General features: G+C 41.5%; 2 protein-coding genes across 3 annotated transcripts in view; one reads left to right on the top strand and one right to left on the bottom strand.

The window, feature by feature from the left end:
* The window catches only part of ATP10D (ATPase phospholipid transporting 10D (putative)), a 51016-nt gene extending 37923 nt beyond the window's left edge, over nucleotides 1–13093 (top strand). For both annotated transcript variants that reach the window (XM_040595050.1, XM_040595058.1), the window contains exons 15-23: nucleotides 1721–1905; nucleotides 3830–4139; nucleotides 4767–4843; nucleotides 5378–5503; nucleotides 5977–6177; nucleotides 8860–8940; nucleotides 9195–9299; nucleotides 10601–10788; nucleotides 12537–13093. In XM_040595050.1, the coding sequence (XP_040450984.1) occupies nucleotides 1721–1905; nucleotides 3830–4139; nucleotides 4767–4843; nucleotides 5378–5503; nucleotides 5977–6177; nucleotides 8860–8940; nucleotides 9195–9299; nucleotides 10601–10788; nucleotides 12537–13053 (1790 nt within the window). In that variant the 3' untranslated portion in view covers nucleotides 13054–13093. The remainder of the gene's footprint in view (nucleotides 1–1720; nucleotides 1906–3829; nucleotides 4140–4766; nucleotides 4844–5377; nucleotides 5504–5976; nucleotides 6178–8859; nucleotides 8941–9194; nucleotides 9300–10600; nucleotides 10789–12536) is intronic.
* Nucleotides 13094–13195: 102 nt separating this feature from the next.
* CORIN (corin, serine peptidase) overlaps nucleotides 13196–25397 on the bottom strand; it is a 149293-nt gene continuing 137091 nt past the window's right edge. The window contains 3 exon segments of the mRNA XM_040600424.1: nucleotides 13196–20472; nucleotides 20897–21030; nucleotides 22616–22887. Coding sequence (XP_040456358.1) covers nucleotides 20290–20472; nucleotides 20897–21030; nucleotides 22616–22887 — 589 coding nt within the window. The 3' untranslated portion in view covers nucleotides 13196–20289.

Genomic DNA, 25397 nt, shown 5'->3' on the forward strand with positions numbered 1-25397 from the left:
TTGACTGTCCTCTTAGGACTGAGAAATGGAAGACTTGTCCTCAAAGAACAACAAGCAAAAATTCAAATAATCTCAGTATTGCCAGAATCATGGAGGACAGCAGTGGTTTGTAGTCCACTGCACAGGCAGGTATAAAATCTGTATGAATATATATAAAGCCTCAGGCCTTTATTTGAATGGAAATCTGTTTCTGGAAAGAATAGTCCTAACGTGCAGTACCCAAGAAAGCACAGCTCTGGATCTCAGCAGGATACATGTTGAAGCTGGCTTCTGTTGTATTACAAACTGAGCAAGTACTTCAGAAGGAGTATATAAGTATATAGAGTGTCCAAGCTGAAACAACATTTTTCTCTCTTCCCTCAATGCCTGGAAGTGTCTCTCAAAGAAGCTTGCATCAAGTAGATCCCAGCATCTTCCTTCCTGCCTCTTCTGTTGGCTTGCATCAAAATGGAGGCAGTGCAGAGCAGGGATCTGGAGGTTTTCATCCTCCCGGTGACCAGAGGCAATGAGCTCTGTGCAATGTTGGCAGTTGCTTTATTGAAAAAAAATTGCCGTAGTGTCAGAAGTCTGCTTCTATCCCCATATGACAGTCAGTGCTTTATATGTAAATTGCTAATTAGAGTCCCACACCAGAAACATGCTAGAAGGGAAAACACTGGTTTGAATTTTTGCATTTGGCTTTCAGAATGAACCTAGCTGCAACTGGCTGAAATTTAATTCCAAGAAACCCTTAGCCTGAGAATCCCACAGGCCAAACCATGTGGCTTGGTTATGATTTAGTACCATTTGTGTTGTGAAAAAGCCTTGACAATGTCCTGTATTGTAGTAGATCACTGGCACTGCAGCTTTTCAGAGATGTTGTACTTTATGTTGATGTTGTGTTACCTCAGTGTGACCAGAATAGAATATTTTTTTAAGCTGGTTTTAGGGACACAGGTCTGCCTGTTGCGCACACCAGAGAAGACGATAATCTGTGTTAAAGTCTCAATTTTTTTGTTGAAAGTCTTTCGGTAACGACTAAGCGGGGTGGGGATGGTCGAGCAGGTATTTCCTCCCTGTGGGGGAGTATGTCAGGGGGGGCAGTGCAGGCAGGAGGAAGGGCAAAACACATCGTTCAGTGCTATGAATTGAAAGGACCTAGGACAGGATGTACTGCAGTGATGAGTAATTGAGAAACCTGATGATGAATTTGATCTTTGTAGCAGTGTGCGAAAATAAGATATAAGAAGAGGGGACTTTAGTGTGGAAAAGGTGGGGCCTTGGGGCAAGAGGTACAGCGAATTCAGCTTGGAGCAGAGTTGAGAATAAGGAAGAGAAGTGGGCCTTGAGACAGGAAGGATCAAGGTGATACATGAAAGAAGATTGGGGTAATCTGAGATAGGAGGGAGTGGGAATAATGAAGTATATTTGTCATGAGAAGCCTGGGAGTTGTACAACCACCATGGGATGAAACGGCCATGAGAATGAGAAAAGTTGGCTTAATAAGCTGTTGTGAAAAGTTAGAGGCCCCTTAGGCTGTAATAAAGTATGTGTCAACAGTCTTCATGTCATGGGCTCTGGGACAGAAAGATGTGGAAGGGAGAAATTCCCAAGCGTGTCCCGTAGGCTGTCTGTTTTGGGATGTAGGTACATGCAAAGGACCATCTCGTCCTGTCATTCTTGCAGCATTTTGGTTGTGAAAATCACAGCAGTACTAATCCTTCTGCTTCTCTGAACGAAGGTGCCACTGGCATTGAAGATCGCCTGCAGGAGGGTGTTCCAGACACAATACAGGCATTACGGAAAGCAGGAATAAAAATATGGATGCTGACAGGTGACAAGAGAGAGACAGCTGTCAGCATTGCCTATGCTTGTAAACTGCTGGAACCAGATGACAGGATCTTCACTCTCAAATCACAGAGTAGGGTGAGTGGAAAATTACACTTTTCTTCAAATTATATATTTCTCTGCTGGAAAAATCAGTCAGGCTGTATCACAGGGCAGTAAGGAAAAACAAAATGCTCTCTGCTTTTCCAACTGACCAAAGACAGCATGATTTCTTGGAAGATGAAAATACTGGAAAACCGATTGTTTGCTTCCTTTGTGGGTAAAATGTGAAATCCTTTACACGTATGTAACATCTGTTTCTTAATATACAGTCCCTAAATGATGATTAATTATCTCAATTGAGTGGACTATTTAGTTTCACTTTGTGGTAGGTTAGAAAGTTGACATGCCCTCAGGTTGCACCAGGGAAAGTTTAGATTGGAAAGGAAGGAAGGAAGAATTACTTCAACCAAAACGGTTGTCAAGCTTTGGAACAGGGAAGTGGTTGTGTTGCTATCCCTGGAGGTGTTTTAAAAGATGTGTAGCTGTGGCGCTTAGGGACATGGTGTAGTGGTGGACTTGGAAGTGCTAGGTTAGTTCATATTAGATTTAAGATCTTGTGCTAGATCTTAAAGGCTTTTTCCAACCTAAACAGTTCTGTGATTCTATGTTGTTAGAGCTTTCAAACGGCTGTGAGTTACAGCACTTCAGCAATATAAGAATTACCATCATGCAAGTTCTGTTGGGTTAAGTTTTATGCTGCTTTGTGTAATACATTCCCTCAGCCCTGCTTGTCTGGCATAAATGTACAAGGAACTGTTCATTAAAGTACATTGCACACTATTCAAGAAAACTAATCTGCCCGCACTTCTATCAGAGAAAAAGCCACCTTCTCCCCACCACCCAGTAGCTGAGTCATATGATAAAGACTGGTTAAAAATGCTGCTGTTCTGGGTGGCCAGTTTAATCCTTTTTGATCATTGTGTCCTCTTGCGGATGCTTATAACCATCTGTTTTTCAAATCTTGATTTTTATCAATTTTGGGTTTCTTAAGAGAGAGATCACTAACTGTGACTGGTGAAGCCAACATATGCAATGTCTCTCCTCAGAGCAGAGACATGAAATCTGAGGCTTCTCCAAAGGACTGGAGGATTTTTCAAAAAACTTTCATTTTCCTTTTTTGGCTGCTTACATGTTACTTTAGAAATTCAGTTTGCATGTGCCATAGAAGATTGTGTGGCAAGTGGTAACTGTGAGGAAAATAAAGTGAAAAAGAAAGGATTTTTAGTCCAGTTGTGTTTGAGGAAATTTTGGGGTCTTATTTTCACTAACTTTTTCTTTTTTTTCCCTACTAGGGAACTTAACAGTGAGAACTGAGCCCCTGTTGCAAAGTGTTCATCCTACCTATAACTGGACTTTGAAATAAAAAATAGACAGGATTTGGTACTGTTGCATTTCAAAGTAAAATAATAAGATTTAAGAATATATATTTTTTTTCTGTATAGCACACGTATTACATATATTAATATCAAGAATCTTTTGGGCATCCTATATTGATTCTAACAAAAAAAAATTCACAAGGCCAGTTCTTCAGGAATTCATTGCAGCTCACCTATAATCCGATTTGAAATGCATTTTTGGTTTTGCATGCCAGACAAAAGAAATGTAGAGAGTAGAAGTGTTCTGTTAAAGCTGTATTTATATTACAGAATCCTTAATGGTTGGGTTTTCTGCTAGTCTGTGAACATCTTTCATGTGCCTCATTTTTTTTCCCTTCTCCTAGTACAAGAACTAAGCAAATCTACTTAAGTAAACTTAAATCACAGGCTCTTTTATTAGCAACAGACTGCATCCTTTGTGATTTTAAAGGGTTATTCAGCCTTATGTCTGAGGCTTTCTGGATTCAAGTGAAATGCTACATAAAGGCAACATTTTCCTTTTTCTCCATATGTATTTAATAAATTGAAAAGGAAGCCAGAACAGAAACAGTATTTTAGTAGCCTTTTTTTGTGTCTTTAATTAGGATGCCTGTGCCTTGGTGATGAACAAGATCTTAGAAGGCATCCAGAAGAATACTTCTGCCAAAAAAAAAACCAGTCAGAAACTTGGGAATGTCTCTACAAGTCCCACCACCCAAGCTCCAGGGTTTGGTGCAGGCCTGGTTATTGATGGGAGAACTTTAGAGCATGTCCTTCATGACAGCATACAGAGTATTTTCTTGGAACTCACAGAAAAGTGTCGGGCTGTGGTCTGCTGCCGAGCCACACCACTGCAGAAGAGTGTCCTGGTCAGACTGGTGCGAAATAAGCTAAAGGCAGTGACATTAGCTGTAGGTGAGTCCTGTGGTTATGTTCTCTCTGAAAAGAAGCAGCAGCCAGTTCCTTCTCTATATTTTTGTTCATGTCTGCTACAAAATATACTTGATAAGGAAGATAATCCTTTGAATCGTGGTTGTCTCTGACATAAGATGATGTTAGTCTTCTGAACTAGCAGGTGTAGTCCATAAACTTACTTATGGTAAGCTAAAGCAACAAGAACAGTAGTAGTTGTGCAGTGTCTTACGTAACATGTCCGAAGGAGCAAGTAAGGGGGTTTCTGCAGTCATTCTCCATCACAGCCCCCCAAAGTAGAGAGGGAGAAAGGAGATGACTGTGATTTAGAACACCCATATTTTCTGTTCCAGCATACCAACTAAATTCTGGCAAAAGGAACAGCTGATAGCCATTTGGAGAACACAGCGCAGTTCAGTTGGGCCTTCCATGGGGCAATCCTGCTTTCTCTAGGGTTTTCCATAGGCTGCACTGTTGGCCATAAAAACGCTTTTCTCTGAACTCTTGTGTTCTTTTATATTTGTCTGTTTCTGCCACCTCTGTGGTGACGTGATAGCCAGCAAAGTTTGCCTCCAGGTTGCCAAATAAGAGAGAGGGTAGTTTTGATTTTTCCTCTTTTTTTCTCTGTAGGTGATGGTGCCAATGATGTTAGTATGATCCAGGTGGCTGACACTGGAGTGGGAATATCGGGCCAAGAAGGCATGCAGGTAGTGTATACAAAGACAGCTGCAAATGACATCAGATTCCATTTTAAATCGGTTCAGAATTTACCCTGGGGGCCCAGTGGCTCCACAGTCCATTACCATACACAAGCAAGAGTTCGCAACCTGAGCCCACATGCAGGCTTTACTGCTCTCTGAGGAGCACTCAGAAGCTGAATGCTGTTTGTTCACACTCCAAACAAAAACCAGAGCTTGCTGCCTGTCACCACACTCCCTTTTACTCCAGTCCTGCCAGGAACCAAGCAGCCCTAAGCATCAATGATTTGTGTGCAGTTGTGTGGGAATAGTAGGCAGCCACGGTCCTGCCTATGTTGTGTTGGGCTGAGCTGTGCACATTACTGTAAAACATCGTATGGAGGGGCACAGATCTGAGTGAGGGTAACGCCATAAGCACTATGTATTAAAAAAAATAAGAAAATAAGAATTTCCAGGGGTAAGTAAGTTGCTTACTTGGCAGTGTCTGAAGCTTATCTTTAACAGTTTGAATATAACGTATCCTTTCCTTCATGTGTGTTGCAGGCTGTGATGGCAAGTGACTTTGCAATCTCTCAGTTTAGACACCTCAGGAAGCTGCTGCTTGTCCATGGTCATTGGTGTTACACCAGACTTACTAACATGGTGCTTTACTTCTTCTATAAGAACGTGGTATGTAGCTGCCCCATCACAGGGAGGTCACAGTTTGTGTATTTGAGAGCACTGAAAGGTTTAGCGGGGCTTTATATTCTTTTTTATTTCACTGTTGTGAATGGGGTCAAAAAGACACAAAAAGCATACGTCAAACAATTCAGTTTCCCATTTATGTCTGCAGAGAGTCTTATTCCTTGGATTGACTTCCCCACTCAAAGCCATTATCTCATTTGATTAAACAGTGGGTAACAGGCATTACTAATGTGGTGGCAGCATGACTGTCCGAACAAGTCATGTCTAGTTTTGAAACGTAAAGCTGTGTGCTAGTCAAATATAATTTCAAAGTGTGGAATTGGAATGAACTGCACAGCATTTATGCTTAATTTTCCACAGGTTACTGTAACCAGACCTAAGATCTGCCCGTTTTCCTACTGGCTTTTAAAACACTTGTCTATGGGTAACATTGTATCATGTCACCTTTGACTTTTCAGACCTACGTGAACCTGCTGTTCTGGTACCAGTTCTTCTGTGGGTTTTCAGGCACATCAATGACTGACTACTGGATCTTGATCCTTTTCAATCTCCTTTTTACATCGGTGCCACCCATCATTTATGGTGTCTTGGACAAAGATGTGTCTGCAGAGATACTCATGCAGCTCCCACAGCTGTACATGATGAGCCAGAAATCTGTGGTAGGTTAAAGAATGCTTGGCCTGAAGCAAATTGAAATGATCAGCATATGAGCCATTTATGTCTTGTCTTTCCTTCACGGTTCACATCAAGTAAATGTGAAGTTTAAAACCAATTTTTCTATTAGAAGGACACCTATGCCTGTGTAATACAAATAAAAGCTTTTTTTTTTTTTTCCCAAAAGTTTTTCCTAGGCTCTTTTCAGCCATATCCCCAATCTTATCAGACATTTGAATGATAAGAGAAATTTAGGACTTCAGGTGAAGCAATGCACTGAGATAAAGATCCTTACTTCATTTGCTGCCTCAGCTGTCAACATCCTTCCTTAAAACAGGTTTCTTTTGAGCATCTGGGCTTACTTTTAAAGATAGGGGCACTAGATGCTGGTTTTTTCACTATCATAGAAGGGTCTCAGCTGCCAAGTAATGAGGAGCGGATAAGAACCAGAGCAGATTCCTTTCAAATAATCTTTAAGAAAGTCTTGTCATTCAAGACTCTTTTCCCTTATGGGTATGTTCTGGAATTTGCTGGTGGCAGTTTTCTCCCATCTGAAAACCCTGTACATTATGTCTACTCTGTAAGTAAATTCTGTCCAAACATGTAGCACGGAAAACTGCAGGGAGCCGGGAATAGTTTCTAAATCAAAACTACATAAATCAGTAGGTTTTTTCCTGGTTTCTGCTTTGCTTAGCTTGAATTGTAGCATAATTTTAATTGTATAATTTTTTAATTTGACAATTAAAATAATATTTTTATTATAAAAATCGAAGACAGTGACATACTGAGCCTGAGTCAAAATAGATAGTAGGCCCTAGAGAGGAAACTTTAAGCATATGAGTCACCTAAAATTCACCATTTTCTTTATGATCATAGCCTTTCGATAACTGACTTGACATTAGGAAACATTTTTTTACAGAGAGGGTGGTCAAATGGTGGAACAGGCTTCTCAGAGAGGTGATCAGTGCCCCAAGCCTGTCTGTGTTCAGATGTATTTGGACAATGCCCTTGCAGTGCCTCGGTCAGCTCTGAAGTGGTCAGACAGTTCAAGTACATGGTCATTGTACATCCCTTCCAACTGAAATACTCTGTTCTGTTCTGTTCTAACAAATGCTGCATTAAACGTTTGATCTGCTTGTGCTGGCTCACCTGGCAGAAGTCTGGGTCTGGTTTAGTAGGGAAGGAAGGATATACAGTGAGGGGACAACTTGTTTTGTTTGTTTGTGGACGTTTGCATTCCTTTTTACATACCCTGAAATATTTTATGTTGCTTGGTTTACAATATTTCTGCAAAATGAAGTACTCCTCCAGTATTGATCCGAGCCTCTGCAGACCGGCTGTAGCAGGTCTGTGCTTTGTCAATCACAGCGTCTTGACTAAGTTAATGTCAGAAAGGCTCGGTGTTTGGCCCTTTGTTTTGATCTTCAGGATCTGTACGGTCATCTGAGTTGAGGTGAAGGGTTTCAGGCAACATAATCAGAATTATTGCATTATGCAAAAGTTTTTATCTTTCCCCCCTTTTTCCCCTTATCAGAGTTTTTATCTTTTTTCCAGCACAGCATCGCCTTGCTCTGTGGTTGGAGTTGTTAAGTAGTACATCATTTCCTTTCATGCATGGAAGCACAGTGAAATAATTGCTTTGAATTAAGCGTAGTATAGAAGAAAGAGAAATGCTTTAAAAGATGCAGTATCACAATATTGCACCATGATATCACAAGCGCACAGCCTCCTGTACAAGCTATAAAAATGGACAATAACTTGTATTCATCTTCAGTAATTTAAAGCATTTCCCAGACAGGCAAATAAGAAGATAAGTTTCCCACACCACACCTCCAGAGAGCAGTTCAGTTCTTCTAGGGGCTGAACGGCTTTTTGGAGAAACCTATCTGTCTCCACTAATTGTAGAGGAAGTGCTGGGTGCCTAGACTGCTCACCTGTGCTGTCTCAATTTACTGCCTGAAGGAATGGGCTACATCTCAGCCAGGGCACATGCAACTGTGGTTTCATAAGTGGTTGAGCTGTCATAACAGTTTGGTGCTGCTGTGTGAGGAAGGCTTGTTCCTTCTCCGCTTTTTCCTTCCTTTCTTCCTGTTCCCTGTTTTCACCCACATAATTAAACTGCCTTCCTTGTGCCAGCTTGGTTATCCCATCAGATCCTTCCAGGGGCTGATTTAAGTCACTAAAACAGCAATGTGTTATTCCAGCAGAAATGTGAATTGATTTCTTACATTCTAGTGAGTTAAGTTAGCTCACAGAGGAGTCTGTTCTGCACAGAGGAGTCAGCCAGCGCAAAGTAAGAGGCAGCAGCCCATGTACCAAAAAGAATGGGGTGGACGTAGAAGAAAGTGGGACTTGGCATTCAGTGATGGTAAGCTGCTAGGGTAATTCACCGTCCCCTAGCCCTCTCCCCTCCTTAGTACTCACTTAGGTAAGGCTCTGGTAGGTCTGTTCTGGCAGAAACAACTGTAAGATCAGAGCTTGCAGATCTGGTTGCTGATTTAAATGCTAACAGTTAGCTACGTATTTGGAGTAAGCTCTTTATTCTTACTACCATAACACAAAAGGTGCCTCTTCATTGGGAAACGTAACTGGAATTACTTCTGCATATAATCTTTCCCCAGATCCAAATTAATGCTAATTAAGGGTGCGGCAATTTACTTCAATGCTGTTATCCTTTTTTCTTACAGGCTTACTTGCCTTCACCTTTCTGGATGACCTTGCTGGATGCTTTTTACCAAAGTCTCGTTTGCTTTTTTGTGCCTTACTTTGTAAGTGCTGGATATGAAATACATTTATATATTTTGACATACTAAAACCCAGGCAAATTGGAGAATGAAGCATTTGATTTTACTCCCTCATAAATAAATGTGTACTAACAGGTTTACGATTGCAACTGAGCTGAACTTTGTGCATGCAAATATGTATGGAATTGAAAATACTTTCAGTACATTGAAAAATTGCTGCTTTGCATTAGGACTGTATCTAAAGAATGTATTACACTGACTGCTGTCTTCCTTTACAGACTTACTATGGCTCAGACATAGACATTCTTTCATTTGGAAACCTCATAAATACAGCAGCGCTCTTCATAATACTGTTTCACCTTCTCATTGAGTGCAAGTCTGTGGTGAGTACTTTAGAGTATGTGCATACAGCTTTCATTACAATTATCAGAAGAAAGAGTTTCGTTTACAAAACAGGAAAAAGTATAAAAAGGCCAAAACCTAAATATTTTGTTTATTTGACAGTGTGATCCTAATACACCTGTCATTGGAGCCAATAGAATTACTCATGTAACCAAAATGAACAAAATTTGGCCTCAGAATTATTTGTAAATAATGACAGGATCCTGCCTTCTTAGGGTGCGGCGGTTTTGAGGATATCAGTTTAGTTTTGCAAATGTGATCTACTGAGCCTTCATTGGTTCCCAAGCTTGCATCTCAAAGACAAGAGTGTGAACTTTTGATTGTGAATGCTTGAAACTGATGGTCTGCTCTGTGGCCAGGGTAAACAATTCAGGGGTATATTTTGATACCAGAACTAGAGAACCAATATGCTACAGAATGCTTTTCCAGTTTTTAATTCAGTCTGCACAAGCTAAAGCATCTGCATTAGCTTGGAGAAATTTACAGCCCTTGCAAGGGTAATACTTGGCTATTTTGCATGATTTTAAAGAAAATACAGTAATATTTACAGTAGAAGGAAAAAAATTAATGGGTTTTACTTTTTCTGTCTTTTTTTAAAAAAATCTTTTTTGGGTTTGTTTCATAATGGATAAAATTTCAAGTTATGATTCAGTCCTTTCATTGTTCTCTTTGGAGCATGGCAGCAGTGATAAAAATGTCTTTATTGAGAATATGTGGGTAGCATGAATATTATCTGTGCTCTGAATAAGAAAACATTACATAAATAGGTTTGATTTGGCATTTTCGAATGTTGGCAGTTTGTCAGACTAATGACAGTGTTGTTTCCATAGTAACTATTAGAGCCATTTAGGTATAAAATTACGGAAAACTCCAGCGTAGAACAGTTAGTCAGTGTCTCAAGCAAGATGTATAAGGGTGGTGTCATGTGAAGACCTCGCCTCGGTTTGCTTGAGAAGGCTTTCTCTGCTGCCAGCGGATGAGGTGGTCATCTAAGGCAAATGGCACAAAAAATGTCTTTCACAAAGTATGCGTTTAGTATAATTCAAAAAATTTAAATGGCTGGGTTACCTGCGAACTGCAGGAAGAAGGCTCCATTCTTCTGGACCGTTCTGTATAAAATCAGGAATATTACCTGAACAGACATATTCCCTGCTACGTTAGGCAGCTATCTTTAGGGGAAGAGTGTGTGCGTGTTCATGCATGCCTGTCTACCCACATACAGATGTTACAGGTCTTTCTGTTGACGACTTACATCTGATTTCTTTCCTCTTCTGAATTGCAGACTTGGATACATACAGTAGTTACAGTTGGCAGCATCCTGTTTTACTTTGTCTTCACTCTGGCTTTTGGGGCAACCTGCAAAACCCACAACCCACCATCAAATTCTTATTGGATCATGGAAAAGCACATGACAGACCCAGTATTTTACTTAGTTTGCCTCCTCACTACTTGCGTTGCGCTGCTACCCAGGTGTGTTTCTGTTTTCACAGTTACAGATTGCTGTTAACAAAATGAGGTTTTTTTGAGACAGTGATGCTATAAATCTCTCTGGCTAGAGGTCTTCCTCACCCGCAATGTAAAGAAAATGTCATAGCTACCGGACCAAGCCATGTGAGGACAGCTCTTTTGTGACATGTTCTCAAAGCAAATTTCAGTAAATAAAATAAAGATCTTTTGGATTTATATTATATGATTTGTATTATATTAAATATTGTCTTTGGAGGGGAAAAAACAGTAATCTCTGCAACCACAGAGTTTATAAATCAGTTAAATTAGTAATCACGGTTTAAAATGTACTATACATAGAAGTACTCTACTTAGTCTGTGGTTATTTGTGAAACCATTTTCTGTTTGAAATTTATGTTGTTTATATAAGACTATTCAGAATGAAGAATGCATACACAGGCTTCTTTGTGGGTTGGAAACATGCTGACTAGATCTGCAAGGGGTCCTGATTTGTATTTTTATTATTTTGCCTCACTGAGTAAGTCGTAACTCCAAATTTGATAAGTCATTCATTCACCCTGGAAAGGCAGGAGCATTGGGTTGAGGTCCCGGACACCAGCATGCTGAGCAAGGAGACACCTGAATGAGCCAACAGAGAAAAAGTGTGTGGAAAGCAGTGACAGAGACTTCATCAGACTCTCAGTCTGGGTCTTATTTAGTAGCCACAGCCATCTTCCTTTCACAGGCTGAACATGAGTCAAGTCTGTAGCCCATCAGCAAAGGGCCTCCAGTGCTAATCTGTTCGTTCTTCTGTGTTATGTCTCTCTCCCTCTCATATCATTCCAGAAAGAGTGGGTCTTGAAAGTGAATTGCACAGACAGATACAGAGAGAATTACTGGGGAGAATAACTGCCATTTCCTCCTCACCTGGCGTCATTTTACATCGTCAGGCACAGTCTGAGCACACTTTCTGGATCAAGTGGTGCAGTACAGGCTGTGTGAGTTGCCACTGGCAGGAAAGCTGGCAGAGCTGCGGCTGTAGGTGCCTGCAGTAGCCACCAAGTATTTGAGGCCCCTTTGAACATGTCCCAGTCTGTGTCTTCGGCATGCCAGCCATGGTTTTGCTGCACTCGCCAGAGATCATGACTGATAGCTTTGGTTCATACTTAGTTCAGCAGAAGAACAAACCATGAGGTGCAAGAAACGTGTGCTCTTCCCTCCCTGTCCCTGCTCTCGGCTTGGCTTCAGGTGGTGACAGTAGAGCCTTTTCTTTCACACACAGTAAATCTCCCTTACATGAAAAATAAACAGATAAAGGCTGCTCTAGGGCTTTTTGGTAGGGCTGTTTTCCTTCTCCTTATACCTGCACTGAAGTACCAGGGAAACTCTATAAACTTCACACTGATTTTACTACCTTTTTTCTGGGGCCTGACTATACGCAGAAAGGTCCACTTTCAGTGTGATTGGGACCCCGGCCCTTCATTGAAGTTGCAAGTGGATATTGCTGCAGTAACTAGTCTGTAGGAGAACTGTGTTCAGGACAAAAAAATGGAAACACCTGAGATCGGTATCTGTCTTTGGAAATGCCAGTTTTAAAACATGTTCTGGTGCCGTTGCTGGCCTTATAGTTTATGTTCACAAAACCGCATCTGTGAAAACTTGCAGAGGCTGCTGCAGCCTCAGGGTTACTTAAATGGTGTTTGGTTTCCTTTAGTGTTGCTGGAAACAGTTTCGAGTCTGCTTCTAAACAGCTTATTGAAATTGTTTTGTAGATATTTGCTGCGAGTTCTCCAAGGAACATTGTTTCCGTCTCCAGTGTTGAGAGCCAAGCACCTTGACAGACTGACCCCTGAGGAGCAGAGGGGAGCAATTAAGAGATGGAAAGATGACTGCATTGTAAACTGTAGAGCGGAATTCCAGGCTACCTCTGTGTCTTCCAGCTCAGCCACAGGTGCTGTATCAGAGGAAGAAAGCATTGCCAGTCTTTTGCCAACATGTAAGCCACCTTTTCAGGCCTGTTCAAGAGATGAGAAGGACACCTCCTTCTTACCAGACATTCAGGATGAGTCTGGAAGTACAAATGGCTTGAACTCTGAAAAGACCGAATTTCTGAATTCATCAAAGGAAACTAATTCAGACACATTTGGTGCCAATAACTCGTGTGCCAAAGCTTCTGTGTGTGCTTCTGGAGGGGCCAGCAGTGCATTGTCTCTAGCATACAAAGCCAGATTGAATTCTGGTTTGTGTGAAGAAGATGCTTTAATGTATTTTACTAAGTTGGAGTGCTAACTGTTTTAACCCCAAGAGTAATAACTGCTGATTTATGCTATGTTGTAGTTTTGTTTTCTTCAGCCAAGGTAGATGATGCACACATTTCCTTAAAAGCTTTGTTGTTTATAAAGCTTTTCAGTAATTTCAACATCTAAATGGATGGGTTGTTTTTTATATTTTTTCACGCAGTAGGCTTTGCGTACTGCTTATTTCTTGTATGCAGCGTTGCATAATACCTTGTGGTGTCATGGTCACAGGACATTGCATGAACACAGATTTGCAGGATCCAGTTCAGGTGAGCCAACCTGCTCCCTTGCAGTGCTATCCTAAAATATCCTAGCATTCCCTGGGATTCACCAGTTGCTGAAGTATGATGCTAGCAGAAGGGCTGGGAGGTAGTGTTACTGGTTGGCTTGTTGCCAGACAGCTCCAGTGTGTGTATACAGTAATTGTTTTAACCCTTGTGGTCCAGTTTGTTCACCAGGCTGTTGCACGGGCCATCTCAGTGCTGGCCAAACACACTTTTCATTGCCAGAAAAACAGCCCAGATGAGACACATGTGTCATGTCTCCCTCTCCTTCCTCTTCCACTAGAAGAGCAAATCCTGGTGCAGCCTTTTGTCTTCTCCATGATAGTTCATCCTCCTGCTGCGTCCGTCCTTCTTGCCTCCATGTGCCATTTCATCTCCGTCACCACTGACTGGACTTCTTGTCCTCCTCACCCAACTTAGATGCTGGCTGCCTGACTGCTCTAAACTCTACCTCATGCCTGCACTGCAGAATTGTCTGCCAGTGGCTGTGGGTAGCTCCAGTCTGTCTTCAGGTCTTCTTTTATAAATAAGCAGTTCTAGCAATTTCTAGCTACGTTACCCTTTTTCACTCTCAGGTGTTTTACCATTCCTCCCGACTCTTATTATAAACAGCTTCGGTATCTCTAAAGGGTGCTCAGAAGAAGGTATAACCCGTTGCATACGCCAAATTTGAGCTCTGTTGCTCATCTGTCTTGGAGATACCCTGCCTCTGCCGGTTTCCCAGTGCTCTGCACGAAAGCTGGCTAAAGTGTGTGTGGCTGCTTCTGTATTCCAGGCTGTCTAAAATACTGCCTCCTTTTACTTCTCAAAAGTTACAGGGCCAATTTATGGAGGAACTTAGGAAATTGTTTGTATCCCCTAGTACCTGTTGAAATAAACAGTTTCCTCAAAGTGTAGTTGCTAATGAATTATTAGCATTGAGCCCATTTTTTGGTTCTGTTTCTTTCTAAAACTTTCTGCTTTCAAATTGCAAAGATTCGTGTCGTTTATTTTTAGGCACCGTGTTTGGGGCAAGGGCTCTGCTTTTTAATTGAACCATGAGCTTTCCATGTCAGTGATCAACATTACATATTTCACATCTTTTAAGATCTCTGAAAGAATTTAAACAAACGCTGTGAGGTCTGAGACAGCTGCTGCTATGGAGGGCAGATATTGAGGGCGTGCTAAGTTCATTCAAATGCAAGTCACCACATGTTACCAGAAGTTTGAAACGGTTCTGTTTTTGAAAGGTAGAATATAATTAGGGCAGACTCCATCCCTGGTGTTAGTGAGGAGAATAATATCCTTTTTGTTTAGCCTGTAGAAGAAAAATAGTGGAAGGAGCCAGGGATGACAGCCATTTATGCAAATATTTGTTTTTATTTTAATTTGGTTCAACATATGACAAAATATTTTTGCTAAGTTCTAACATCAGGTTAGTGTGGACCTTTGAAGTGATGGCAGACATTCAAATTCTAAGAGATCATGTCAAGCATGTTGGTTCGCAGTTACGATTAACAGATGTTTGTCTGTAGCATCCTTCTTGCTGTGGGAGGCACCTTGCCAGGAGTGGCCTCCAGGTGTCCTGAGTGGAGCACATCAGCTTTCTCTACAAACCACGGGAACTGTGTCCTAAGAGGAAGATGCAAAGTGGCCAGCACGTTGTGCAGCTGGTAGAAGCGCAGAATCGTACAGGAGCCCTTCCTGGGACTCTGTGGTCATCTGCCCTGCCCCACAGCCGCAAGGCGGGCTCAGCTTTACTCTTACGGCTCCTAGCAGATGTTCTGTTGTGAAGAGTGCCAGAGGGCGGGGCCGGGCCAGTGGTTTCCTGCCCTCAGAGTCAAATATTGGTTGTGTTTCTGCTGTCTCACGGGAATGTTTCTTCTGCACCTTAGATCTGTGGCCTCTTTTCACTTGTGGCCACAGAGAACAGATTGTTGTGTTCTGCGGTTCTGCAAGTCTGTGGCTGTCCTTGACTGAGGTACGCTGAGTTTTCATGGAGGAGCTCTAGGACTCGCAGTGACCTGAGGGAGTGCTGGGCTCAGCTCTCTCCCTGTCATTGTTAAAAGGAGTTTGGGGGACAACACTGCGACCTGCCCTCTTGTTGCCCCTGCTGCAGGAGCGGAACTTACAAGCAGATTTGGCCGGTACCTGATCATTGTGTTTCAGGAGTTTGCCTGTGTATCATACAAAAGCTGTAAGCATTCAGAGTAGGATCTTCCAAAATCCTCCGTGACTGTGAGCCGTAACGTCAAACTAACTACACGAAGAAATGCAAGTGACAGTCACCTGTTAGACCTGGGGCCAGCTGCATAATGCCTCTGGGACAGGTAAATTGCTGTTACGTGGCTTTTTACAGGCCTTGTCACCCCACTACTCAGACTGCTTAGCACAGTGAGGCTGTCGGGCTGGATTTTTAAATTGCACAAAGATCACTTCTGGATCTCCAAGGTGCCAGGGCCTGTGGGTTGCCTTGAAACTTCAGATCCCTTTAAAAGAAGTTCATCTGTGCTGAGATTGTGAGTACTATTGTACCACTTGAAGTGGTAAAAAATACACACACACACACGTTTGTTTTCTTGGTGTGTTGATCACTGATACTGCATGTTGCTTGCAATTGTCTGCTTAGGTTGTGTTCTTTTAGAGGACTTCAACAAGCAGTCTAAGGGATAAAATTATCCATTGTGTAAAACTTTTTCTTTTTTCTCCTCTCTTTCGCCTTTTTTTTTTTTTTTTTTGAATTGGTAAACAAACAGCAGAAATATGTATGGGCTGTCTGCTGTTTTTTACTGAAGGGGAGATGAGGGTAGTGAGGCTTTAATAAAAGCTTCAAAATGTTAATTGGCCATATCTAAAGTGGTGCCAAATGAAGGGTGCAAACAAATTGCTGTCCCTTTGCTTCTTAACAGTTGAGTGTTTCCTTTATTTTTTTATTTTATTGTAGCACTGGAAACGTCACAGTCTCCTGCTTGCTTCTGCACTCCTGCACTTAGGCACAGCGTGACCTGACTTTTCCATTTTGAAAATAAGCTTTTTAAGATCATCTCACAGGTGCCTTCCAGATGTCATGAAGGAAAGCACAGCATTTACACTTTTGATGGTCAGTTTAAAAAAGCCAAAACAACCACCTTCAACTCCCCCAAAATTTGTAGCTACACCTACAGCAGCTTGAACTCACTTTTTCATGTGCAGTATTTGATTTGAAAAAAATATGGTTTTAAAATTTATTTATTTTGTTCATAGCAGCTGCACTTGTGGTAAACATTCACAGGTGGCAGTCAGCCACAGCCTTTAAATAGCATTTTCATAGCACAGTGAGCTTTGGTCTGTACCTGGGGCACAGTTTGAGCTGAACGTTGAACCCAAGCTGTGTTTTTGCCTTCAGCACAAGGCTGAAGACCAGCTAAGGCAGGGAACCCACTGCTCCTGCCTGCTCTGGCTCTGCTGACGGTCAGACCAACCCTTGCTCTCTGCAGAGGCTGATGGACAAGTTCCAAATGCAACTGTGTTAAGAATGTTGTTATAGCTGAATTACAGTATGGTTTTGTATTATTTGTTCCTGCTTTATTCTGTTTATGTTACTCTTGCCCTCGTGGTCCTGGATTACCTTACTGTTGACTGCAGTGGAAAGGCAGGTTTTAACTATTTTATGTTTCTGTATGCTTATTGTTTTGATTTCAGCACATGTACGTGTTGCTGAAGTGCTGTGTACCAGTTAAAACTGGTTATTTCAAACTACTTGTATTCCTGAGGAAAGCTGTAGAACAAAACGTGTTCAGAGAAATTTGGTTGCAGCTTTAGTTTTTCAGATTTTTCAGTCCAGAGCTGTTGACGGTGGTGTTCTTGGTGTAATAGTCTGTACTGGAAGCACACATGCAGAAGAAACTAGAAGTTGTACAGTGGTGTTAGTGCCAGAACCTCCACAGGTGGTGTAGTGCTAACAGGGCTGTGAGGGCTGCTTAAAAAAGCTGGATAAGGGTATGTGAATACCTTTCTAAGGCATTGTTAGGCATTATTGCTGAAGTTGTAACTTCACACCTCCATGCTATCGTCGAGCGTCTCTCTCAAGATTAAAACATCTTTTCAACAGAGAAGTTATTTGGAAAATGATTGTAAATTTTTATTAGTACAGCTAGAAAGAAACACATCTGCTTGACTGTGTGACATTGCTTCCATTTGGAGCTACAGCTGTGGTGGAAGTAAAACCAACAATTATTACTTTAAAGTGAGGCTACACTTGTAAGAGAAGCAGCGTAACTGTGGTCATAGCCGTTATGTCAGCACACAGGGAAAGGCTTGGTACAGTGGAAGGAGTATGTTTGCCTATTTCATGTGCACACATTAAAAAAACGGTATAAAAATACATTTATAAAATTACAAATTTCCTCTTTACATGGAATGTTGTGTCAGACAGAGTTGTGGCGAAGGAAAAGACCCAGCTGCTCCCTCCTAAAGCCATTTGGGATGGGGCTCTGCCTATAATTCCTTATCCCATACAGGAGGGGGCTGGACCATGTGTTTGAAGCAGGGCTCTCCCTCATTTCCTGGGAGAGACTGCTTGGAAACTGGCAGCAGGCCAAACCGCGTTAAGTAAAATGTGTAATTCCGTATTATCATTTGGGTAGTGGTAACACCTACATGAAATCATTCTGCGTACTCCAGTGCTTTACAGAACTCAAAGCTGCTGGTAACCGCTTCATCTGGCGGAGGCACAGCAGGCTGGGCTGTGCCGTTCACAACAGCGCCTCTTTGTTTTTACTCCTGGAAAAGTGACCTGGCTGAAACCTGCCTGTCACCGAACGGGTCAGGGGTGGGCTGGCTGTGAGCACCCCGGGCCCACTGCTCCCCTGACTCCCCGTAACTGGCTCCAGGACTCTGACCTGTACTGCCCGACAGCTGCAGAGATCCTGGCCCCAGGGAAAAGCTGAAGTGGGAGACAGAGAGCTCCAGCTTCCATACCTTTGAGGCAAAGTCATTGATAACCTGCTTCATCTGGGATCTGCTTGCACTGGAAAAACATGGTCACAGCTGCTTTCTCTCATTTATAGCTGGGGGAAGAAAAGCGTTGATGTTATAGTAAAAACAAAATCTTTAAGATATAAAAAGAAAAATTAACAAACCCAAACCTAGTAAAGCCTAGAAGGGTTTTCTTTCTGAGCATGAAACAGTGGTACAATAATAGTCACTTAAATAGAGTTTCAGAATCCATAACATAAATACTGAATATTTATTAATAATGCTGTCTAGAGTGCTGTCTAGTATGTCTAACGTTAGGCATGTTAAAGGAGAAGATACGGAAGTAAGAGGTAAACCTTCACTAAAGCAATGGTCAGATCTACGTAGAGTAGTTATAATGTGATTAATAGTACCTGAAAGGGCCGTTAGTGAGCGCTTTTAATGCATGTTTCCACATCTGGCAGTCACGGTATTGACAAGGCCCTGCCATGTTGTCATGGGGGCATGCCAGAGGTAGCAGAGGGGGTAATTACATGCCTTAGGCTGAATTCACCGGGGACCAGGCACAGCACTGAAAACACCCAAATTTTAAACGTGAAGTTCATCCTGTAATCCTCAGGTTCCTGACTCCTCCTACTGTGGCCTCCCAAAAGCTGTGAGCTGTGCAGGATGTCACCTACAGCAGTCGGTAAGGCACGCTTCCCCTCGAGCACCAAGAAGTGCCAAGCTCCACTGTAATGTTTTTCAACCAAATTTTCTTGGATTCAAGGCTTAGCCTCTTACCTGCTGCCCAGTGCACTCCGCCACCTGGCTACCAAGCACCTGAGCATTTGCTGTTATACTTTGCTTAACGTATGTCTAATATTTATTTGAACAGAAGCTGGAATCTGAGAGTTCTGTCATTCAGATTTCTTTCTGCCTTGTTCTTTCTCCAAATTGTATGATCTTGCTAAGCAAAATGAAACTTGAATGCAGGGTACTAGAAAAGAGATGTTGTAGGAGGGGAAACTGTTGGCAGTGGCATTGCCAACCCTGTTACGTTTTCAGAGGGTGGAGATGATCAGTGCATGCTTTATAGGCTGAATGCACTGTACAAAATGGGGAAAAAAGCCAGCGGGGCATAGGTTTGATAAATGTGCCAATTGGTGTGGTGCTGTCAGGATGCGGGTGTTTTCCTGGACACATTAAACCATTGGAAGCTTCAGAAAATTAGTGGTAGAAAGTGTCCAAAGAGTCTGAACAACTAACTTTTGGTGTCGGGTGCCTCAGGTGGTAGTTACGGGTCTGTTGGCTGCCGGTCCCTCCATCTCCCCGCAGAGATACCCAGGCTGGCTCTGGGAACAGAAGCTGTGGAGTCAGGATGGTACAGGGTTATGCCCCTGCAAGTCAGCCACCCTGAGGGACAGAATGTGTGAGTTCAGGCACAACAGAGGCACACAGCTACGCGCCTCTGGAGACCTGCACGCGTGCACTGATGTGGTGCCCTGCGCCACGTGGACGTACAAACACATCGATCTCTTCCACACCCTCCAGCATGTGGTGAGGCCGTGCCTGGTGTTGCCCTTGAGAATATACATCCTGTCAGTGCCATCTGAACGCACGGAGTTCATTCCTCATGACAACAAGTGAGTGAAAATGCACGTGTTACTAGTTGAATAGTATTAAAGTAGGCTATTTAAAAAGGTTTTCCTAGTCTGTGCTACTGCTTAGTTTGAATAGCTGAAAGGCAGAAAGTGGCTGATTCTTTTCTTTTAAGCCTTTTACTGTGTTTGGAATAGAACCACAACACAGTTAAGTAAAAGTCAAAAGGATGATTAATTCTACCCCAAAGTATGTTCACCAGCAGAGAGTTTACCATTAACATACACTGCATATTCCATAGCTCCACAACAAGAATAGACAGAACTTGAAACTCCTTTTCATAGAGTTTCTGGACTGCAGAGTCTTCGGAGATGAAGTGCTGATTCCTTTTTTCTTTTGTCTGTCAGCAGAGTTCTTACCATCTGGAGCTAGTTTAGCAGAAAGGTGTGGATGTATATTTGTCTTTCAATCCATTCAATAAAATGTGACACATTACTGTAAACTCCAGGTCCCAAAACCTTGGAAAAGCAGACAGAGCCCCAAGATGTTAAACCAAACAAAGTCCAGCGCCCTGCAGGTTGCTCACACACAAGTGGTCCTCCACTGTCACCCTGCAATGTGAAAGAGAAAAAAAGTCTGTAGGGGCTACGGTTAAAGCTATGTCTCATTTCCTATAACAGTTTGCCTTTAGTAACTCAGCTGTAAAAGCTGGCTGCTCTGCTGAACTATGTAGCAGCATGCAGCATTACCAGTATTTAGTCCTTGTTATATGTGTACAAAAAAATACTTCCAAAAGGCTTGTATGAATGAAAAAAAAAAAATAGTCTAATAGTTAACTAACACAGAGAAACCATAGAGTCATCAAGCAGCATTTCATTATCATAAATCGATTACACCAGTAGTAATTACAAAATACGTAAATAGACTGTTGCCATTCCTACAGCAGATAAAGTATGCTATGCCTAATAAACATCGCACTAAAAAAACTGATTTCTAAAAGCAATTTTGGCTTTGACTTTCTCCTGAGAAGCCTACCATGCAAGAGTCCACAGTGCCAGACTCATAGCCAGCGCACAGCATCCTGCTAGTGATGGTTTTCATGTCAAAGTATGACTGGCATTGTTCTAAGGAAATGATGCGAACCTCTCCTTCTTGAAGCTTGAAAGGCACTGAAAAACAGAATTAAGCATTAAACTATACACATGCAAATACTTAGCTATGATGGCTCTTTGAGATGTGACAAATATTTCAATTAGGATATATTATAAATAGTAATATATATATAATAAATATAAGGAAAGAATAATCCCCCTTTAGCACAAATGCTCCTGAGTCAGGAGTGTACGTACTGCATTCTGGAGAAGGACCAAGCACATGGGGACTGGTGTGACACTTGCTGTTTGTTGTGCATTCACACTGAGGAGGGAGAGCACCTTTACATGATATGGTATGGAACTTTTTAAGATGAGGGCAGTATTGGCTGGAAAACAGGAATGCAAGGGAGGTGGAGGAGGCATTTGACACATTGTTCCATTGCAGGATCTCCCTGTTGCTCAGTATAATCACAGCCATTCTGAGTTAGGTTTGGGTAAATTTGGCCAAGGGAATCAGAATCAGAGAATCGGAATTCAAAGGTTAGTAAAATTATTTTTGTGCGTTCAGGAGATAATGAAGGGCTGCTTCCTAGTCTAAAGAGCTGACTGAGCTCAAATTGTAAAGAAAGTTATTCAGCAGAGGGCATGAAGAACTAAAAGCTGTGTAGCCATGATGGGTTTTGATGCCTCAACGTAAAACCTTTAAAAGCAATGCTGACCACACAAGAGAATAAAGACCCTTTCTCCCCTTACTAGTGATGCAGAAGCATTCTGGGGTAGGAAGTTCCTGCTGTTATGTAAAAGGTATTTTTAGGTGGGTAGAGGTGCTACTAAACAGCCTATCCCTCACATGTGCATTTAATTTTTTGCTACACATCTAACCCAGCCACTAGAGGTAAAGTCCCACCTGAAGCAATATGGAAAGGAAAATTTCCTCCAGCGCACAGAACAGCAGCCTTCCCTAGAAGTTACTAAGGGAGAAAGACAGTGGCTAGAGCTCCAACAGGATTGGGGCCAGGATACTTTGGATGCATGCAGAATCGTTTAGACAAAACAAAGATTTACATAAAACAGCTGTTCGTGTCATGGGACCCAGGGATGGCAGTGGCCACAGAACAAGAAAACACACTAACATGCTGTTCAGAGAGACAAAACCAACACTTGTGATTATGTCTGGATGGAATAAATTGTGTCACAAATCCAAAGTGACACTGAGCGTTGATTCAAGAAAATGCTCATTCAGCCTGTATGCCAATGCCTTCAGTGCCCTTCATTCTCGTTGAACTAAGAACGTTGCCCACCCCAGCCCCCAGTGATCAGACACCTTCTCAGCAGTTCTGAACACAACCTAAACCAGTAAAATGATAACTAAGTCAGGTGCCTTTCTTGATAGGAGTTTCTAGATCCTCAACATTTTTGAAAATCAGGCCGCTTGTCTATAAGGATTAAGGAGCATAAATTCAGGCTGCTGATACAAAAAAGCTAAGCTGTAGTCACAACTAGATCCCTTCAGGCGTATTTTTTTTTCACAGCTCTCTAGTATTTAATAAGGTCCAGTGATAGTATAAAGGGATAAAGCTTTGTAATGGGATCACTTATTTGATTAACTCTGTAGAAGATTAACGTGTTTTTCCAAGAGTCCCAGAAATATTAATCTTACTTTTGTTGCCCATGTGTCCCCAGCCTGTGATGTAGCAGTAGGTATCTGGCTGAACCAGCTGGTCCTTGCTGGGCAGACAGACAGGTCTTACATAGCTTGTCTCGTTGATGTCCTCATCTAGTTCCACAATGCTGATATCATAGTCTACAACTGCTCTGTTGTACCGTGGATGGAGGATAATGGTTTTCACTAGTCGGGTCTGCATGAAGCCTGATGGATGATCAAGATTAGTAATCCCAAACACTACTTTCCAAACAGCTGCATTTTCTCGCCTTTGTAAAAAAGAAAAAAAAAATGGGAAATTTCAATCAAGAGCATTCTTTTAAGCTAAAATACCCGAGAATTTTTTCTCCCTCGCTTTTTGCATATTGCACTTTGCAAACCATTGCAGATACAAATGCTACACGAAAAAACAAATACTTAGGCATCAGTACTTACGGCTGAGATCTGAGCAACAAAAGATGATGCTTTCCATTTCCTTCCTGCCTGCTACCAAATGAACTGAAGCTCACACCTTCAGAAGATCATAACCATCCATTAATTGCTGTATTAAATGCCAAAGGCTCTCAAAGTCATCCCTTGGATCCTGCTCAAGTCTTGGATGCTCACAAGCTCATTGTTGGGTGCGTACAGATTTCTCGAGGGTGACAATATTGTTCAGTAGTATGCTGCTGACAGCAGTGAGTCTAGCTGAAATCCCAAATGAGTCTCAAAGCAATTCTAATAGAAAATTAAATCTTTTATGCTAGCCATGGGAAAAGTCCCTTATTTATTGGTCATTCAGTCTGTGCCAAGCAATCTTCCTATGCCTAAGATCAAAGGTTACTTTGACTCTTCCAATTGTTTAAGACTCTTTCAGTAAATATACAAGAACTAAAAAAAAAAGATGCATATGAGGTGGGAAGACTGAACTAGTGTCTGTTGAGACACACAAGGAAAACAGACTTTGTGAAAGGCTTCGAAGCTGTAATCTCTTGATCGTAACTGGTCACAGGTTCCTAATTAATCTGTGGTTCTAAAAACCCTCAAAAAAGTCAGCATTTTTCACAACTGATGAAAGACATTTCCATGTAACTAAGCACCTTGGACAAGCTCAGAGCTTAATCAAAGCAGTGTAAATCGAAGCATGCACAATTTTTCCTAGTACTCAACAGGATTGTAATTTCTATAATTTGTAAAGAGATTTGGTTGCTACATAAAGGCTATTTTTATCCCAAGTTACATGAAAATTCTGATATTTCAGACTATAATGATCATTTTATCATCATGATCAGTTTGCGAGTTTTTCCCATAAAGTTTCAAGACTAAGTGCTAAGTATATACATATGCTATTGTGTTTATGAACATTGTAAAAAGCATTGCTCAGAGCAATGCTCAGTCACAGCCAGAATGTATTGTCCTACAGTCATGAAAAAACCTTCATGTCATGGATTCTTTGGTGTAATGCATTTCTGAACAATCCTGATGAAACTCTGGGGTCTGTACTACAGCAAAGAGCACAATGATTAATGTAGCTCTTTCCCTTTATGCCCTCTACAAATATTCATGACTATTTCCATTAATACTTTCTGCTGCGTTATTGTTATATGGTCCTCATGTTTTCTATCCCAAACTTCACATGAACTTCATACAATACTTCACAAAATGGAGCATTTTATGTAAAGCATCAGAGCACTTCAGAATCTGTTTTGATGGCTTATCTGGTTGGTTTGTAAATTTTTAAGTTTATTTTGTATCAGGAAAGCTTTGTGGCATCAAGAATCATCTCGGTGTTGCTGTATTGAGCTATACAAAAGAAGAAATTAAAGATTTCAGGCCACTGTGAACATACCCTCAAATCTATTCAAAGGGGCAGGAAGGAAGAAAAGTTCATATAACTCCTTAATGAATTACTAAACCAAAATATCTTAGTACTTTAAGGCATTTAGAATACCAATGCGAGATATTTTACACGTAATACTATGAGCTCACATAGGTGTTGTATAGCCCTAAACGAGTGGTAAATGAACAGCTGCAAAATGCAGTAGCAGTCTTTCTGCGTTTAACAAAAATGGCAGAATTTTCACTTCATAAATTTGACAGCTTGCTTATTTTTCACTAATGAGACAGATCTCTTAACATGAACTTTGGTAGCCATCCAATATTGCTGAAGGATCTACATCTAAATCCCACCCTTTATTTTAGATCACCAGAAAAAGTTCTTAGCTTTATTTAAAAATAGATGGGGAAAGAAGAGAAATTCCTTGTGAATGACCCAAAATGTGATTATCTAGTTCTTATCTATTAAGGTCCTGGTTATTACATTCTTTTCTCTGAATGGAATTAGTCTTGAACATCCTTAGGGCTTGATACAATGTGGTAGTCAGAACTGAGGTCTCTCCAATGTTATTTCCTCTAGCATTTCTACTAACAGCCTCACACCTGGGGATACTCAACACTATCACCTGCCTGACGTCTTGTGGCTTGGACACAAGAGTCACAAACTTTGCCCCTACCACATGTTCCATTAAGAGCCAGAGGGGAGGAAAAAAAAAGAAGCAAAAAAGGAAAAAAAAGCAACATATACCAAAGAACTCTGTGTTTCAGAAATAATAAGACAAAATTGAAATTATTTCTGAAAAAGGAAATTATTATGATGTTATAAAGAAGTATCAGTCAAGAGATATTTGCTTACCACAGAGTTTCTGCTGGTTTCAACAGAAAGGTGTTTAGTGCAGTCTAGAATAATTTCCAGTGAGAAAGTACCAGTTTAAGGCAGGATTAATCGCTGATGACAGCCACA

The sequence above is a fragment of the Falco naumanni genome, chromosome 1 (genome assembly GCF_017639655.2).
Source record: "Falco naumanni isolate bFalNau1 chromosome 1, bFalNau1.pat, whole genome shotgun sequence".
NCBI classification, from domain to species: domain Eukaryota; kingdom Metazoa; phylum Chordata; class Aves; order Falconiformes; family Falconidae; genus Falco; species Falco naumanni.